We start from the raw sequence: 16,932 nt of genomic DNA on the forward strand, positions 1-16,932 counted from the left end.
GTCCTTCAGATGATGGCTGTCTGGTGAATTCAAACACAGCACTTTATAAGGGAGTCAATCAAGTCTACACAATGTGTCAAGAAGGGGTATGATCCCTACTTGGGTTCCCAAGAACAGCGGGTACTCGATGTTAAGCAACGCTCATAAACACAGGTGTGCGCGTGCGCACCTGCATGCGCGCGTCCAACTGGGGCAGAAAACAGTGGTCTTCCTGCACTCTTGTCCTGTCTGGACTCTAGAGCAGCCCTGTGTTCCCTTGAATAAAAGATCCTTGTTGGCAGGTGGAGAACATCAAGGATACCTGGCATTTCTTCCCTTAGCCTCAGATCTTTATGGCAGACGCTTCTGGGCTCTTAGGCCTCTCCTACCTCCCGGGCTTGTCCCCACCTCCCAAAGGCACTGTTAGGGCTTTCAGGTGAGCTATCCAAGTCTTGTCACATAGCCCCTCTGTATAGGGCAGTTGAGGATTTAGTGTCTGACAAGGGCAGAAGTAGCAACCTGTGGTCAAGAGTGATCACTGCAGATGTGCAGGGCATAGCAGATCTTCATCCAATTCCAATGTCATATAATATCAGTGGGAATGAAACGAATGCCTGGATTCTTTGTTAAAGGCAAGTAAGGTATCTGTGAGAAAACTATCTTTATACATAACTCCATAGAAAATGAAGTACAATCTGAGAATGCTGCAGGCCTTGACACTAAGAAAGTTCTAGAAATTCAAAACTTTCCATATGCCACTTCTCATTCCCCTTCCATATTCCTAGAGCCTGGACAGATTACATCCATATGCACATTCCTCCTACCCTTTGGTCCATACTTTTCTTTGTTTACCTTTAATATTCCTATTACATTTATAATGAATATTATATATTCACAATATATTGTGAAGCATATGTAGCATAATATTTAGAAGTTTTTAATTAGCCATTTACTTTTCTCAGAAATCCATTCATTTCTTCTCATTATGTTAAAATGTCAATTTAAGTGTTGTTCTGAATCTCAAAATTCCAGCCTGGGCAAAATGGCCTGCAATTCCCTTTGTACTCTCCCTCAGAAGTTGGTCGGGGCTAGAAGTAGCAACCACTGACCCCATTTCAGTTACATTTCTACCACTACATTTCCCACTCTTGGAGTAGTGTCTATCACCTCTTTTTTCTTCCTTGCTTTGTTTTCATTTTCCTTTGTTCTCCAAATTTTTCCCAGTTCCAGCTTGTCTTCATACCAGCTCCAAAACCCTTTGCTCTTTCTTTGCACAGCATCCTCTCACTTCCTGAGACAAAGGTCTCAGCAGACTTAGGCCCAGAAATCCCTGCTCTGCTACCTCCATGTAGCCCATTGTGTCCCATGCCAAGAGCAGGCCAAAGCTAGGAAGCATGCCTTTGCCCTACTCCATGCCCCATCCTGTCTGGCAAGGAAAGACAAGAAAGACAAACTACAGTAGCAAAGCCAGAAAAAAAACTGAAGCAATCAACCTTCATTGGAAAATACCCAAACTCTATCAGTGGTCTCTCTCTGGCCATGAAGCTTGGGAACTGTATCTGCCTTTCATGCCAAGGAAGGGCAAAAGAGTCCTTTTTATTTTTTTTAAATTCATATCCAAGCTCAGTGCTGGTGGCTCACGCATATAATCCTAGCTACTCAGGAGGCTGAGAACTGAGGATCATGGTTCAAAGCCAGCCCAGGCAGGAAAGTCTATGAGACTCTTATCTCCAATAAAGTACTCAGAAAACCAGTAGTGGTGCTGTGGCTCAAATAGTAGAGCACACTAGCCTTGAGCTGAAGAGCTGAGGGACAGCACACAGGCCCAGAGTTCAAGCCCCGCAACATAAAGAAAAAGAAAAGAAACCCATATCAAAACAACAACAACAACAAAAAAAAACAACGAGATTTATCCGGTTTTAGTCACTTAGGAGCAGAAGCTGTGAAGATTTTTTTTAATACTGCCACCTCAATGTTGAAACCACATCTTTCTGTTTTATACTGTGAAGGTGTTACCTGTCACAAATCTAGTTGCTTTGCTTGTTATAAATCTGGTTGTTTTCTTGAAGAAATAATTTAAGTTTTAAAGTCTTTATAAATATATAAGTGATACTGTTTAATTTGTGAATGCACGGTTTGACTGTGCAATTTGGAGGCATTTTCAAACAACACATAAAAGCCTCAACAACAAGAAAAAAAATTATCCAAAACCTTGTATGTGAGTCAGGATGCATTCTTAGAGTTGAATCATAAATTTTGTACTTGATTTCCCAATGCTTGTAATTAGAAAGATCTACTTTTTCCTCTAAGTCATAGGCTTGAAGTCATGAGTCATGAGCTTGAAGTATATTTCCTATATAGTATCAAATTTCCAGAATTGCATTGGAAATATATCGAATCTGTCTCCCCAACCAGAGTACACTGTACACTAGGAATGTGGTATCAAATGTAAGAAACAGAATTGGTCCCTGTAGTTCTAGGATTACAATCCCATTCCCTTTGCCCTCAACACAATCAAGAGATCCTGAGTGAATGGCATGCCCACAACTGGACAAGAAAAACCTTGGTAAAACTTCCTAAGAAGATGGTTTCTCAGGAAATCCTGGCTTCTCCTTTATGACTATGAAAAATAATGCCAAACATTAGGGGTTTTAATGTAATATTTTTGTCATAATGACACTCCCAGGTGTTTACTGACAAGAGGCATCACTTGCCTTCCATAGGCCATTCCATTTCTACCAGTGTGACTGCACAGCGAGCCTCCCTGATTATTGTCAAGTCCTGGGTTTGGAGGTCAGCAATGCCTCACAAAGGTCTGGCCTCACCAAAACCAGTAGGTTGTAATGTGCAGCACACAATGCCCACGTGATTTTGCAATTCATTGCTTCAAGTGAGCTAGCATTACAAATTAAGGTAGCAAAAGGCCAAGCACACAATCTGTTACAATTCCAGTATGCTCCTCACAGGAGGGTATAATAGAAACAGTGCTCACATTCATCACATAGTGCTTGGATTGCTTCAAAACTTCTTTAATGCCATAGTCAGTCTTGAAAGAAAGTGCAATTTTAAGGAGGCAGCTGAATTTTCTCCCAATACATACATACTTATTCTAGACTAATAGGTAAAACTAATGGGCCAAGCAACTTGGCATTTTATAATAGTTGGGAAAAGTAATTAATTTTGATCATTATCATTAATCCTTTTATCCAAACAAATGTTTTTCACTTAATTCTTTTAATATATTATTTTAAGTAGTTGTACAAAAGATTTGGCATTTTTAATTATATTTTACCATCTTTAAGTAGTTGTACAAAGAAGTTACTATTCAAGAAATTAGATTATGTATATAAAGTATCTTGATTAATATGTTTGTGTGGATGTGTATATAACCCCAATGTGTTTACTTATGCATTTATAAATTAGTTCTAGATTCCATATGAGAGATTTAACTTTTTTCCCAGTACATACAATTCATTGCAAATTATGTAACATCATTCTTCCTAATAGATGAGTAAAATTCCATTGTGTATAAATACCACATTTTCTTGATCTATTCATCCATTGAAAGGCTTCTAGACTATTTCATTATTCAGCTATGGTAACTAAGACAGCATTGGCCATTGTTGTGCAAGTGGCTATTTTATACTAGCTTGTAATCTTTTGGATAAATCCCCATGAGTGGTATCATAGGATAGTTCTATGTTTAGGTTTTTGAGGAATCTCCAAACTTATTTCCAGAGTGGTTGAGCATATATACATTCCCACCCACGGTTTATTAGGGCTCTTTTTCCTCCACATCCATGCCAGAAGCTGTTGTTTATATATCTGATGATGGCCATTCTAACTGGGGTAGGATGGAATCTGTGTTGTTTTAATTTGTATTTCCTTTATAGCAAGAGATGTTGATCGTGTCTTCATATATCTATTAGCCATTATTACTTTATCTTTTGAAAAGTATCTATTCAGCGCAGTTTCTCATTTCTTAATTGTATAGTTGACTCTCTTGAGGATTTTGCTTTCTTAAGCTCTCTGCATACTATGCAATATTTGGTCATTGTCTGTTGTATTGCTGGCAAAGATCTTTTCCCATTCTGTAGGCTGTCCTTTTGGCTTGTTAACTATATCCTTTGCCTTGCAGAAACTGCTCAGTTTTATCTAATCCCATTTGTCCATTCTTTGATTTGCTGAACTTCTGGAACTTTACTCAGAAAGTCCCTGCCTTTGCCAATATGTTCTAGTGTTTCTCCTACTTCTTCCTATAGTAGTTTCATGGTTTCAGGTCTTACATTAAGGCATTAGTACTGGTATTAGTACAGGCTGACAGATAAGGATCCAATTTCAATTTTCTGCATGTTGATATATAGTTTTTCCAACAGCATTTATTAAAGAGGCTGTCTTTTATCCATCCTATTTTTTTAATTCTCTTACCAAATATTAATCCTTTTATTCAAGTAAATGTTATTCACTTGATTGAACTCTTGGTTCCCAGATTAGAACCTCTTCACAGTAATTTTTCAGCAATTACCTAGCCAGTTGAGACACTTTTGTGTTTCATTTTGCCCTTTTTTATTTATCTATGTTCTCAATTCATCTATAAAATCTTAACACTGGCTTTGTATTATTACCCTTCTACAGAACCTTATTCAACTTGCCCATATCACCCACTGTGCTAATCAAAGTTTCATTTTTGAGATGGCCAAATGAGAGGATTTGAAGTTGAAATCAGCCTTCCTTATTGTTCCTATTTGATGAAGAAAAAAGGCAATGTGATCTGGTAAGAGGGAATTAATTAGCCACAAAGAAAGAGGAGCTAATTACTGATCTGTGTGTGAAACTAAACTTCATGGTCTTTCATAGAATGAATTTTCAGAATAGAGGCATTAGTGGAGATCTCAGGATGGAGATTTTAGTATACAAACCTAAGTTAAGGGTCAGTGGTTTCTACTGGCTTGAGATAGACAGTGTTTTGCAAGCTCTTAAATATCTACTTTAACAATTGTTACCAATTAAGTTATTTATCAGTAATGTTATAAATAGCTAATGAGAGAACAGTGGTGAACCACAAAAGTTCTAAAATAGCTGATAAAACAAATAACCAAACACAAATGTGTCCAGAAGATACATTTAGCATTTGCCTTGGGACGATGTCCAGGGTTAAGAAGCCTCTTGTTCTTCATATGTATGTCTTATCATTCAATAGCTTCTCCACTTAAATTTTGAATGAACATGCTCCTTGATAGTCTTTCTCAATCTGGAACCCTTTTGTTTTAGTATTCCTTTCTTCTGAAGGCAAGAGTATTAAGAGGATAGTCCAGAGAAACTGATATAAAAGGTGAGTGTAGGCAAAAACTGCTTTTACTTACCAAGTCAGTGATTTGTACCTATTGATCTGCAACCGGTTTGTTGGTGAAGATGAATACAGAAGAGGGAGTTAGTCACAATAGCTAACAAAACAGCTAATATGGAACTTACCTACTTATTCTTTAATCTGTCAATAATTTCAAAAGTTAACCAAAATAACAAGAAACAGTTGTCTATTGCACAAGATACAGTAAGAAACTGAATGAATTTAGAAGTACATTCTCTACCAGTCAAAGCCCCCAATAAAAATGCAACCCAGAACCCCTCTGTACATCACCTTGACAGTTAAATAAATTTTAAAAAATAAATTAAAAACAAGACCAAAACAAAAGTAACCCAGATAAAACCTTGATTTCAGCCTTTTAAGATCCTGAGTAGAGAATACAAATAATTCATTAGCCAGTTCTCTGACCCAGAGAATCTGTGCAATTCAAGGGCTATAGGAACAAAAAAGTAATCCACAAAGAAAGAAAACTGCCAGAAAAATGAAAACTCACCATCTATATAAATTACTGAAAAATTATTATTTTCTTTGTAATTCCACAAAACATAGACTCTTCCCAATTTTATTTAACTCTATCCCAGCACTAGAAAAGAATAAATAAAAGCTCTAAGACCTATAAAGAAAACAAATTTGTCAATATTTATATATGACCTATGTATATAGAAAATACAAATTAAGTTGCAGTTAAAATATTTAAGTAAGAAAATAGAACTAATAAGAATTTGCTTGGTAACTAAACCCAAATTCATTTTGCTGGTCAGATTTCTGCTAATGTAACAAAATACCTGAAGTGATCAAGTTAAAAAGAATGAAACAATATTTGGTTCATAGTTTTGGAGGTCTCAGTTCATGCTTCTTCCATGTTTCTTGGAGTCAAGTGATACAGCCCATCTTGGTGGGTGCTTATGGTAGAGTTACCTAATTCATTTATAGCAGCTGGGAAGAAAAGAGTGAAATGGAAATATCTAAGGACCTCAACCCCTTTCCAGAGCAAGTCCATAATGACCTAACACCTTACTAGTCCTCATCCTGTGAAGGTTTCCCCCTTTACTTTTCAGTAGTGCCTGATTTAAGAAACCTTTAACATAGAGCTTTGGGGAGACATTTCAGACTCAAATAAAAATCAATATCAATATGAAAAATACCAATTTAAGTTTCTAAACCAGGAGATATGAAATTCTGAAGACACAAAGACCTCCATTCAAAGTGTCATACCACTCTTTTCCTCCTTTCAGCTGTGCAATTTTCTGACAGCCAACGAGGGTAGAATTGTAGAGCGTTGGCACACTCCTGCCTTATTGCCTGGACAGCTGAGATGGGTCAATTTGGGCTAATTCACTGGTCATCTGTCGGGAGAGCTGAGTTTGGGGTTTCAAGTGCTGAGCAAGGAGCAGAGTGCTGAATGTTGTGCTTCTTCCATGCCACGCTCCAAGGTGAAAACACCATTCATTAAAACTGTGTGACTGCTGACTGAGCCCTGGTGAGCACACAGGAGGAAGTCTTGCCTCTTCATCTCTGGCATAATCAGCTTTCCAAAGCAACAGCACCTAGCCTGCCCCTGATGAATATTCTCTGAGACTCTGTCAGGCAGCCTGCAGCACTCAATCTCCACTTCTGATTGACTTATTTCTGATTTCTATTGTCTAAAATTTTGCAGTTCCACTGCAGAGCTCAGTCCTGATTTAAAAAAAAAAGTATGAACTCAAAATAGTGATTTCACACCAATCTGTTGAATACCATGAGCTACAGACAACTATTGATGCCAAGTTGGGAGCCAACTTGTTCTCTAGGAAGGATAGAAGAATGAAGGTCTTGAGTGAGCAGTAATCAGAAAGTTTTACTGAAAGAGAAAGATAGATAGAACTCATGGGAGAAACACAAAGACTGGACCATGGCAATATGTTGTCTATGGGATTTTACCTATTGCTCCTAAGTCTCCAGCAATTCCTTGCAGACCATATGTGTTTCCATCCTGCCCTACAGCACCTCCTGCTGCAGCTGTTCCAGCATCTGGGCTATATCAGAAGCTGCTGATGCAGGACCTCTTTCTCTGAGGTCAGCTGCAAATAGGCAGTCACTTGATCTTGATAGGCTGTCACATACTGATACAGATGACACAGGCTCTAGTCTCAGTGCTCCTGAAGACCTTGGGCAGCTTAGTTCCTTAGCTTTCCCATCATCTGAAACTCTCTCAACTTTTCCTGTAGTCAGCCCAGATTCTTTGCAGATGGTTCTTGTTGTACTACTGTACCAGCAAGGTACAGCATGGTCAATTCCTTGCCATTTGTGAGCCTTATGAAGCCATCCAAACCTAGGTCAGCTGTTTCTTGAACTGATGGTTCTGTCACAGAGCACATCTGATAGTAGTGTGATTGTTCTCCAGAGTCCCCAGTACTGTTTTGCCATCTTCAGACTGCTGGTTCTAAAACCTTGGAAGCTACCTCAAACACAAGCAGCTGCTACACCTACTCTAAGGCAAGTTAGACTCTTACTGTCTTCCATCTGGACTGGCAGCTGTCCAGCCACATGAGTCTTCAAGCTGCTGAGCCTCTACCTGCAGCTGCTGTTCTGCCTGCAATGGTCCTTCTGGGAATTTTGAGGATGGTGTCTTCTCAGCTTTTTCATGAGTTCTCCTGTAACTGTGCCCTCTCTTCATTGGCCTGTTGTAACTACTTGTGGCCATGTGGGTTTTCAAATAGGCTAGAAAATTGCTATCATCAGACATCTCTAGCTCCTTTTGTAACTCCTCCATTCCACATCTCATGGCTGCTTTCTCCAACAATAAACACTGAGGACTTTTTTTTCTAGTTCAGAGTTGTGTTCCTGTAAGTCCTGCTTTTGTTATTTTCCTATATCTCTAATTTTATGATATTTTTTCTTAGATAAACTTCTTATTATGCTGCTCAGCTTGCCTAGGAGACAGAAAAAGGATTTCTAGCTACACCACATGCAGTTGGGAAGATTGCTGGTAAGTAGCAAGACCCTCCAGCTATACATAGGCCTTTGTGTGGTAGTTATTTCTCGGTATCAGAGCTACAGGTCTTAAGTCAGCTCTCCCTGCTCTTGGACCAACATCTGCCTGCATTCATTCTGCTTTTGTATTTCATCCTGTATGTCTTGGTTTTGTTTGGTCAACTTCTCTTTCTTGTTTTTTGTTTGACGCAGAATTCCAAGGCTTCATCAGCCCTTCATACAGACTCTCAAGATCATGCATAAAATGGAAATACGGAAGGCTGTTCCTGTCTGTTTTTTGTAGGCTATCAAGCTCTTTCAAAAGTGGTTGAGGTGGGCTGGGAAGGTGGCTCAGTGGTATAGTGCTTGCCTTGCATGCATGAGGCCCTGGGTTCGATTCCTCAGCACCACATGAGCAGAAAAAGCCAGAAGTGGTGCTGTGGCTCAAGTGGTAGAGCTCTAGCCTTAAGCTGAAGAGTTGAGTGACAGTGCCCAAGCCCAGAGTTCAGGCCCCATGACTGGCAAAAAAAAAAAAGTCGTTGAGTTTTACTGGTTTCAACCATGATATTTCAGCCATCATATCTTTAATTGATACCATGACAATCGTAATAGCATCTGGGGAAGGAACACTAAGAGAACCACAAGTCATCTGCAAATGATGGACACAAGCAGGTAACATATGAGCAGTAATTGTCTTGAGTTACTGTGGTTTTTAAATTCTTCTTTGCTCCTTCAGGAGCACCAAGGTGTTCCTCTGCCTTTGTTTTGTTTTTTTCTTTGCTGCAGTCAGTTTTTGCCATCTAGTTTCTTCTGACATGTCAGAGGTAGGATGGGGAAGAGGGGGAAAACATATTACCCTGATTCCAGCAAATAGGGGTTCTGAGCAACAACCATGAACTTATCTTCTACAGTTTTTCCTTGTGGTGTAAGCCAGAAAAAAATTCTGTGGCACTTAGGCACCATGGAATGTGGAAGTGGCCTAGTTCTCACACTCCATTGGGCAATGAGAAAAAGGAACTAAAAGGGGGCAGGACCATCTTCCCCTAGCCTGTAGTAACTATTAAAGTCAAAATGGAACTTATTTTAAAAAAATAAAGTCACAATGGGGGCTTTGGGCAAGACTGACCCCACCCTGCTCACCCGTGGGGGTTGAGGAGCAGTTCCCAGGGCTCAAAAGAAGTTTTTGAGGAATTATTCAAGGAATTATTCTCCATGAGAGAATTATACTTATCTGGAAGATCTAAGTGGCTGCTCTCTAGCCTTGATCCTCCCAAGCTACTTACCTCTACCTCTTTGTTTTAGAGAGCTTTGTACCCAAGGCTGAGGACAGTGGGTGACAAATGGGTAGTAGGGAATAATAGTCCATCATTTTATAGTCCCTTTTCCTGAAACTTCACAGTCTGTCCCCTACTTTCACGTTTTACAGATCACCTTCAAGGTGTCTCCCATTTATTCTTCATACAATCCTTTTTCCACAATGTCCTATCTCTACTTGCTCCAGGGTCCCCAATCCTAGCAGCGCTCATCTGATGTTCCCCAAGCTGGATTTGGTCCTAGACTCCGGACTACTTATCTGTAATTGCCACTCCTCTGCCAGCCCCCAGTGCAGTAAGCCCTGTACCTCTGGCTGAAGAGAAATTGCAACTGGCCCTTCTGAGCCCTGATGAGTGCATCTGTGTTACATTCCTCTTCTCTCCATTTCACCCAACTCAACCCTCTTCCTAGCAGACCAGTTCTTAGAAATTCCAGGGCAGTTTTAAGCCCTGAGCTCTTTTTGCCCTTTCTTCCCACCTTCCATTCTTCAAAAAACTGTTGTCTTGTCCTCAAGGTCCTGATTCTTTATTTTTTTTACCTCTGTGATTTTCCAGCAACAAATTTTCCTTTCATTGATCTCTCATTCTACTTTAGTCTTCTTCCTTTTCTTTGGTGTATTTGACTAAGCATTTCTCCATGTTTATATTTTTTATTTTTATTTTTTTTGGGGGGGTCCAGTCATGGGGCCTGAACTCTGGGCCTGGGCGCTGTCCCTCAGCTCTTCAGCCCAAGGCTAGCGCTCTACCACTTGAGCCACAGCGCCACTTCCGGGTTCTTTTTTTCTTTTTGCTTATGTGGTGCTGAGGAATTGAACCCAGGGCCTCAGGCATGCAAGGCAAGCACTCTACCACTGAGCCACCTTCCCAGCCCCAATGTTTATATTTTTTAAAGAACCAAATTTTAACTCATTGATTCATTTTAATGTTCTCTTTTTTGTCTTTATTTCTTTTATTTCTTCCCTGATCTTATTAACTTTCAATTTTGCTTGTTCTTATTTATCTAAGTTACTCAGTGGGTACAATCCTTGAGCTTTTCTGCTGAAGGCTAATGCTCTACCCTTTGAACCACATCTCCACTTCTGGCTTTTTCAGTAGTTAATTGTAGATAAGACTCTCACAGGGGGTGGGAGTTTAGCTCAGTGGAAGAGTGCCTGCCTGATGAATGCAAGGCCCTGAGTTCAGTCCTCAGCTCTGGGGGGGGAAAAAAAAGAAAAGAGTCTCATAGACTTTTCTGCCAAGATTAGCTTTGAAATATGATCCTCAGATCTTAGCCTCTTGAATAGCTTACAGGCATGAGCCACAGTGCCTGACTTATTTTCTACTTTTTAAAACCAGATGAGACCATAAAATCAATTTTCTTTCTTTCCATCTGTCAGTCTGTCTTTCCTGTGTGTGTCAGTGTATCTGTATATCTGTATCCATGTATTTTTATGTGGACTGGAAATGTGGCTTGAACTCAGGGACTTGAATTTAGCTTTTCCCCTCATATCTACTGTGCTACCACTGGAGCCATACTTCTAGTTACCATTTTACACTTTTATTGAAGAGATAGTCTTGCAAAATTTTCCAGCTGGGCTGGCTTTAAACTGCAAACCTCCATGTCTGAGCCTCCTAAGTAGCTGAGATTGCATATATGAATCACTGGTGCTTAGCTTGTCTTTTTCTTATTTCATGCAATACCATTGGATGTTTTCAATCTTGTATCTACTTTGTATTGTTTGGATTCAAATGAGCATATGTATTTCCTCCAAAATCTAGCATTTCTTTTAAAATATTCATATATTCAACTTTTTTGTTTAAGATTTTGTGAGTTTTCCATTACAGGAAAGAAGAGTGATCAAATACTCAATTTACATTACATAAAAATTGAACTACTTAACTTTGGGGGAAACTGGGGAAGAATGAAGGAAGGGGTGACATTCTACTTATAACCTGAATTATGGAATTGTAACCTCTTTGTACAAATTTATATAAAAAAATTTAAACTACAGAAAAAAAACAGTCCCCAGAAGAGAAAAAGATTATTGCATTGCATATGACAGAATCCAAGGGAAAATATAAAATATTTTCACTGAAAATAAAATAAAATAGAAAGTAAGCAGAGTTCTCTGCTTACTTTTAAACTAACAAATCTTAGAAGTGGCAATGTGACTAGTTAATAATATTCACAGATGATATGCCTCACTAATTGCTCTTAAAATTACAAGTCAAATCACAATTATCCCTGTAAGTTTGTTAAAAATTAGTAAGGGCTGAGGACATAGCTTACCAGTAGAGTGAGTGCTGAGCATGCATTAAATCCTGCATTCAATCTCCAGCACCAAAATAATAAAAACTGAATTAATTAAAAAGTTAAAAAACCGATTTTGTTAAGTTAGCCTTTCTTTGTGGTTTTCTGTACTCTGCTGTTACATAGATTGTAAGATGTAAGTTGTTCATGTAGATATAAACACACACACATATACACACAAGGAAAAGCATTTATATTAGGCACGCACAGACTGAAACCTGTATGAGCTTAAAATATGCAAAAATTTGATTTACTGCATTCAAGTACTAGCCTCTATTAAGTCAATCTTCATAGACACAGACAAATACACACACACACACACACACACACACACACACACACACACACATACGGATACTCAATGACACCATTGCATTAATTCATTATATAACTCTTACACAAATCATCCTTTGCTTGTTTCTTCTCCCTTTTCTTTTAAAAAAATAACCCGTTTTCACTGTATTTTATGTTGGTATAATTTGTGGAGGGGAAGGGAAAAATCAAATTGTTTAAATAGGGATACAAGTGGACTCATTGTAACAATGAGATGTACAAGATGTTATGTCAAAAAACAAACTTAACAACTTTGGGGGAGGTGTGGGGGGGAGATGGGACGGCAAGGATGGTAAGAGGAAACAAAGGAGGTGGCAACAATGCTTGATTAGAAATGTATTCATTACCTTGCTCGTGTAATTGTAACCCTGCTGTACAGTATTTCCACAATGAAAAACTTATTAATTAAAACTATTTTATTATTATAAAGATAATATACAGAGAGGTTACAGTTATATAAGTCAAGTGAAGAGTACATTTCTTTTTGGACAATGTTACCTCTTCCCTTGTTCCCATTTTTCTCTCCCTTCCTCACCCATAAATTGTATAGTTCATTTTCAACATAATTCTCAGTGAATACCATTACTACATTTGTTTACCCCTTGTCCCTCCATTTCTGTGCCTCTGCTTACATTCACAAAGACTTATTAATAACAGGACAAAAAGAAAAGAAAACAATAACAGGAAAAAATACTCGTTTCCACTTTCTGGTATTTATCTGGATGAGTATTATTTTGTATGATCAGATGCACATAGGCATTGTGCCTTTCTATTCTTCTCCTAACACTATCCTTCTTTGGTCTTACTGTGTGTGAATGCCTAGTGTCCTGTAAAATTTATCATGCTCCAATGTATTTCAGATCTAGCTTTTGCATATGAGAGAAAACACAGTCTCTCTGTGCTTTGCTTACCTCACTTAATATAATTTGTTCTAGCTCTATCTGTTTCTCTGCAAATGACATGATTTTATTCTTTCTAATGGTTGTGTAAAATTCTATTGTGTATAGGTACCCCGTTTTTTGGATCTACTCACCTACTGTAGGGCACCTGGGCTGTTTCCACAACTTGGCTATTGTGACTAGTGCAACAATTAACATGTGCAAGTGTCTTTATGGTATTCTGGTTTGTGATATTCTGGGCCGATGCTCACGAGTAATATGGCTGGGTCTTAGGGAAGACCTATATTTAGATTTTTGTCTAGAGTGGTTGTACTAGTTTATATTTCCACCAACGGTGAAGTAGGGTTTTTTTTCTCCCATATCCTGCCAACATTTGTTGTTGTTCAAATTCATGATGTTGGCCAATCTAACTGAGGTGAAATGGAATCTCAGAGTTGTTTTTATTTGCATTTCCTTTATGGCCAGGGATGATGTTTCCTCTGTTTTCTTAACAGTATAGTCAAATAGAATTCTTCCTCAAGAGCAAGATAGATGTGGAGATTTTAATTTTTGAGCAAATTACCATGTAGATCTCTAACAAACATTCTAGTTTCTCTGTACTTTATATCCTTTACCTGCTAATTGCTAGCACAATGTTTTCAAATGAACCCAGATGTTCAGAAGAGGTCCTGAACAAGGGATCCAAACTTACTTGTCACAAAATTGGCAAAAGCCAAATAGTTTGACTGAATATAACAACATAGCTCGATAGAACTCAAAATGGCTCTGAAGAGTCTTCATACGACAAGAAAAGGAAGGGGAAGACTTGAGGAACACTGATCAGGGGAGGTCTTGCCAAGGTTAAACTTCAGACCTCCTATATTCCAGATGCAATGTTCTCTGCCTCATCATATTATGGGTAAAAGCAGCTGATGCTGGACAACAGGCAAACATGAGGGAAAAATTCTGAAAAAAGGGATCCTAGCAGGTGTAGGGATCCAATTTCATTTTTCCTTTCCATCTCTGGCCCACTTGCTGTAAGTAGCTAGCATGGAAAAGGTATATTTTAGATCCCAAGCTGAACTCCAGTTCTACTTGTCAGCCCTTCCCATTCTCCACTAGATGACAAATAGAGATTTGATAAAGCACACTGAAAGAAGACAGCCCTTCTGTACATCTTCAGCCATCTAGATAAAAGTTGAAAGTTTGAAATGCTAAAGTTTCTTTTATGTTACTTTATAAGATTTTCTAAGTTAGATTTAACTTGTTGGTTCTTTCTGTCCACTACTTATGATGTTGCAATGAAGCAACTTATTGGACAAGCTGTAGTGATCTCATGGCTTAATTAGGAGTATAGGCTATATGCCTCCACCTATAAGACTATAAGCTTGTGGGTTCTAGTGGCTCACGCCTGTACTCCTAGCTACTCAGGAGGCTGAGATCTGAGGATCGCGGTTCAAAGCCAGTCCGGGCAGGAAAGTCCATGAGGTTCTTATCTCCAATAACCACTAGAAAACCAGAAGTGGCGCTGTAGCCAAGCGGTAGAGTGCTCATCTTGAGCAAAGAGTGCAGGGATAGTACCCAGTCTCAGAGTTCAAGCCCCACAAGTGATTTAAAAAAAAACAACTATAAGCTGGAGGTTTCGTTTCTTTCCATATTGACCTCTTCATAGTTATTGATGACCTTCTGACTGTCTTCCTCTGTATTGATTCTAGAAATATTAGAGACTGCAGGAATATGAAAGGACATCAAAGAGAAAGTGCAATGTCTATCTCCTAGTCTTAGAAGTGACATAAAATCCTATCAGACCAACTGATCAAATGTAACAGTTCTATGAGGGGACTGGGCTCATTGGGCTTATTTTGGAAGCCAGCTACTATAATTTAGTAAAATCTGATACAGTAATGTAAAAGAAGCTTTAACATTTTAAACTTTCAACTTTTATCATGTTCATGTTGGCTTTAGTAAAATATTAATTCTTTAAAATGATGCTTTTTAGGAGCAGATGTAGCAATTCTACTTTATGAATCTAATTGCAGAATATGGTTCTTAGCTTTTGCCTCTTTTGAGATTGTATTTATGGTTACACATTGCATATTATAGTGGTGTTGCAGATACTATGTCCAGTGTCCTGTGAGTGATGAAGAAGAAAGGTTTTATCTGTTCCATAGAGAAGACAGTAGAGCAAGAAATGTAAGTCTACCACAAAACAACCAAATTCCTTTTCTAATCCTGGTACCTTACTCATATGAAATAGTCAATGCAACCTTCAAGATTTTATACTCTCGGGCCATTGACATGTCATTCCATAGTTGTATAGATCCCAGAAACAACTCAGGATCATGAACACTGATTCTATTTTCTCTGCTCTAATAACACCTAGGAAAATGATTTGTTATTTTTTTCTTGATAATAAGAAAGCAGACCTCTTGGATAAAATAGTAATTTTCAGCCATTCTTTGTCACCTTTGGTGACAAACTGACAGTTATTGGTTTTCTAGCTCTGTGTGTATGTGTGTGTGTGTGTGTGTGTTTGTGTGTGTCTGTGTTTCTGTGTGTGTTGGTGTCTGTGTGTCTGTGTCTGTATGTATAGGTGTGCCAACACTAGATGTTAAACAGAGCTCTGTGCTCTGGTTTGGCTTTTCTTTTCAATGGTAGCTTTGTACCACCTATACTACATGTCCGCTTTATATCTGCCCAGGCTGGATTCAAAATTTAATCCTCAGCCTCCTGGGTAGCTAGCATTCATTAGAAACTTGAGCCACCAGCACATAGCTATTTTCTGGCTTTCATTCTAGGAAATTTTAAAAGGAGAAATACTGGGTTTTATTTGTGTGTATAAAAACTCTACAAAGCCAGACATCGGAAGTTCATGCCTATAATCCTAGCTACTTAGGAGGCTGAGATCTGAAGATCATGATTCAAAGCCAGCCCAGGAAGGAAACTCTGTGAGACTCTTATCTCCAATAACCCACTCAGAAAACCAGAGTGGCACTGTGGCTCAAGTAGTAGAGTGCCCGCCTCGGGGTGAAAGCTGAGGGACAGCGCCCAGGCCCAGAGTTCAGGCCCTATAACTGACAAAAGAAAAAAACTCTACAATTAGATATATATATACACATATATATGTACTAATGTCTTAATATTAGCTATTTTAGTTTATGTACCAATAGTGGATCAATACATTCAAAATGATTAGATATGTAGATATTATATTATAAATAATATTTTCACCATTTAAACATGGAAATGAGAATTCCGGAATAATAATGTATTGCTAATAAGATACTTAAATATTTTCTTTTAGTAACTTGCTGATCAAAAGTATTTGCAAAATATCCTTTAGAAATCTCTCCAAGTTTATATTGTTCCCAGTTCTGCCTCGTAACAACATGTATTTCAATTTTTTATCTGAAAGAAATCTATACCTTTGTTTTGATTTCTCATTCTTTTATAAATGTAGTAAAATTAATTTATAAAATACCTAATCTATTTGATAGTATTGATAATTTTAGTGATGTGAATTGATAACTTCTATCTTATTGTATTTTTTATTATCCCAAACATCAAAGGACGATTCATTTCAATGTAGTCTTATCACTAGTCCATTGATTCATTCATGTTTCATGTTGTTTTATGTATGTGTGAAGGTACATATTTCTGTATGTATATAAGTATGATATATGCATGATATCTTTTTGGTAATGTGACAAAAAAAAAAAACGGGCAGCGCTGGGCGCTGGTGGCTTACGCCTGTAATCCTAGCTACTCAGGAGGCTGAGATCTGAGGATCGCGGTTCAAAGCCAGCCCGGGCAGGAGAGACC

At 38.3% G+C, this 16,932-nt stretch overlaps 1 protein-coding gene across 1 annotated transcript in view; it reads left to right on the forward strand.

Moving 5' to 3' along the window:
• Window positions 1-8,291: 8,291 nt before the first annotated feature.
• Window positions 8,292-16,932, forward strand: part of Spidr (scaffolding protein involved in DNA repair) — a 329,743-nt gene continuing 321,102 nt past the window's right edge. Inside the window, exon 1 of the mRNA XM_013009242.1 lies at window positions 8,292-8,312. Coding sequence (XP_012864696.1) covers window positions 8,292-8,312 — 21 coding nt within the window. The remainder of the gene's footprint in view (window positions 8,313-16,932) is intronic.

This window comes from Dipodomys ordii, unplaced genomic scaffold (genome assembly GCF_000151885.1).
Source record: "Dipodomys ordii isolate 6190 unplaced genomic scaffold, Dord_2.0 Scaffold9, whole genome shotgun sequence".
NCBI lineage: Eukaryota > Metazoa > Chordata > Mammalia > Rodentia > Heteromyidae > Dipodomys > Dipodomys ordii.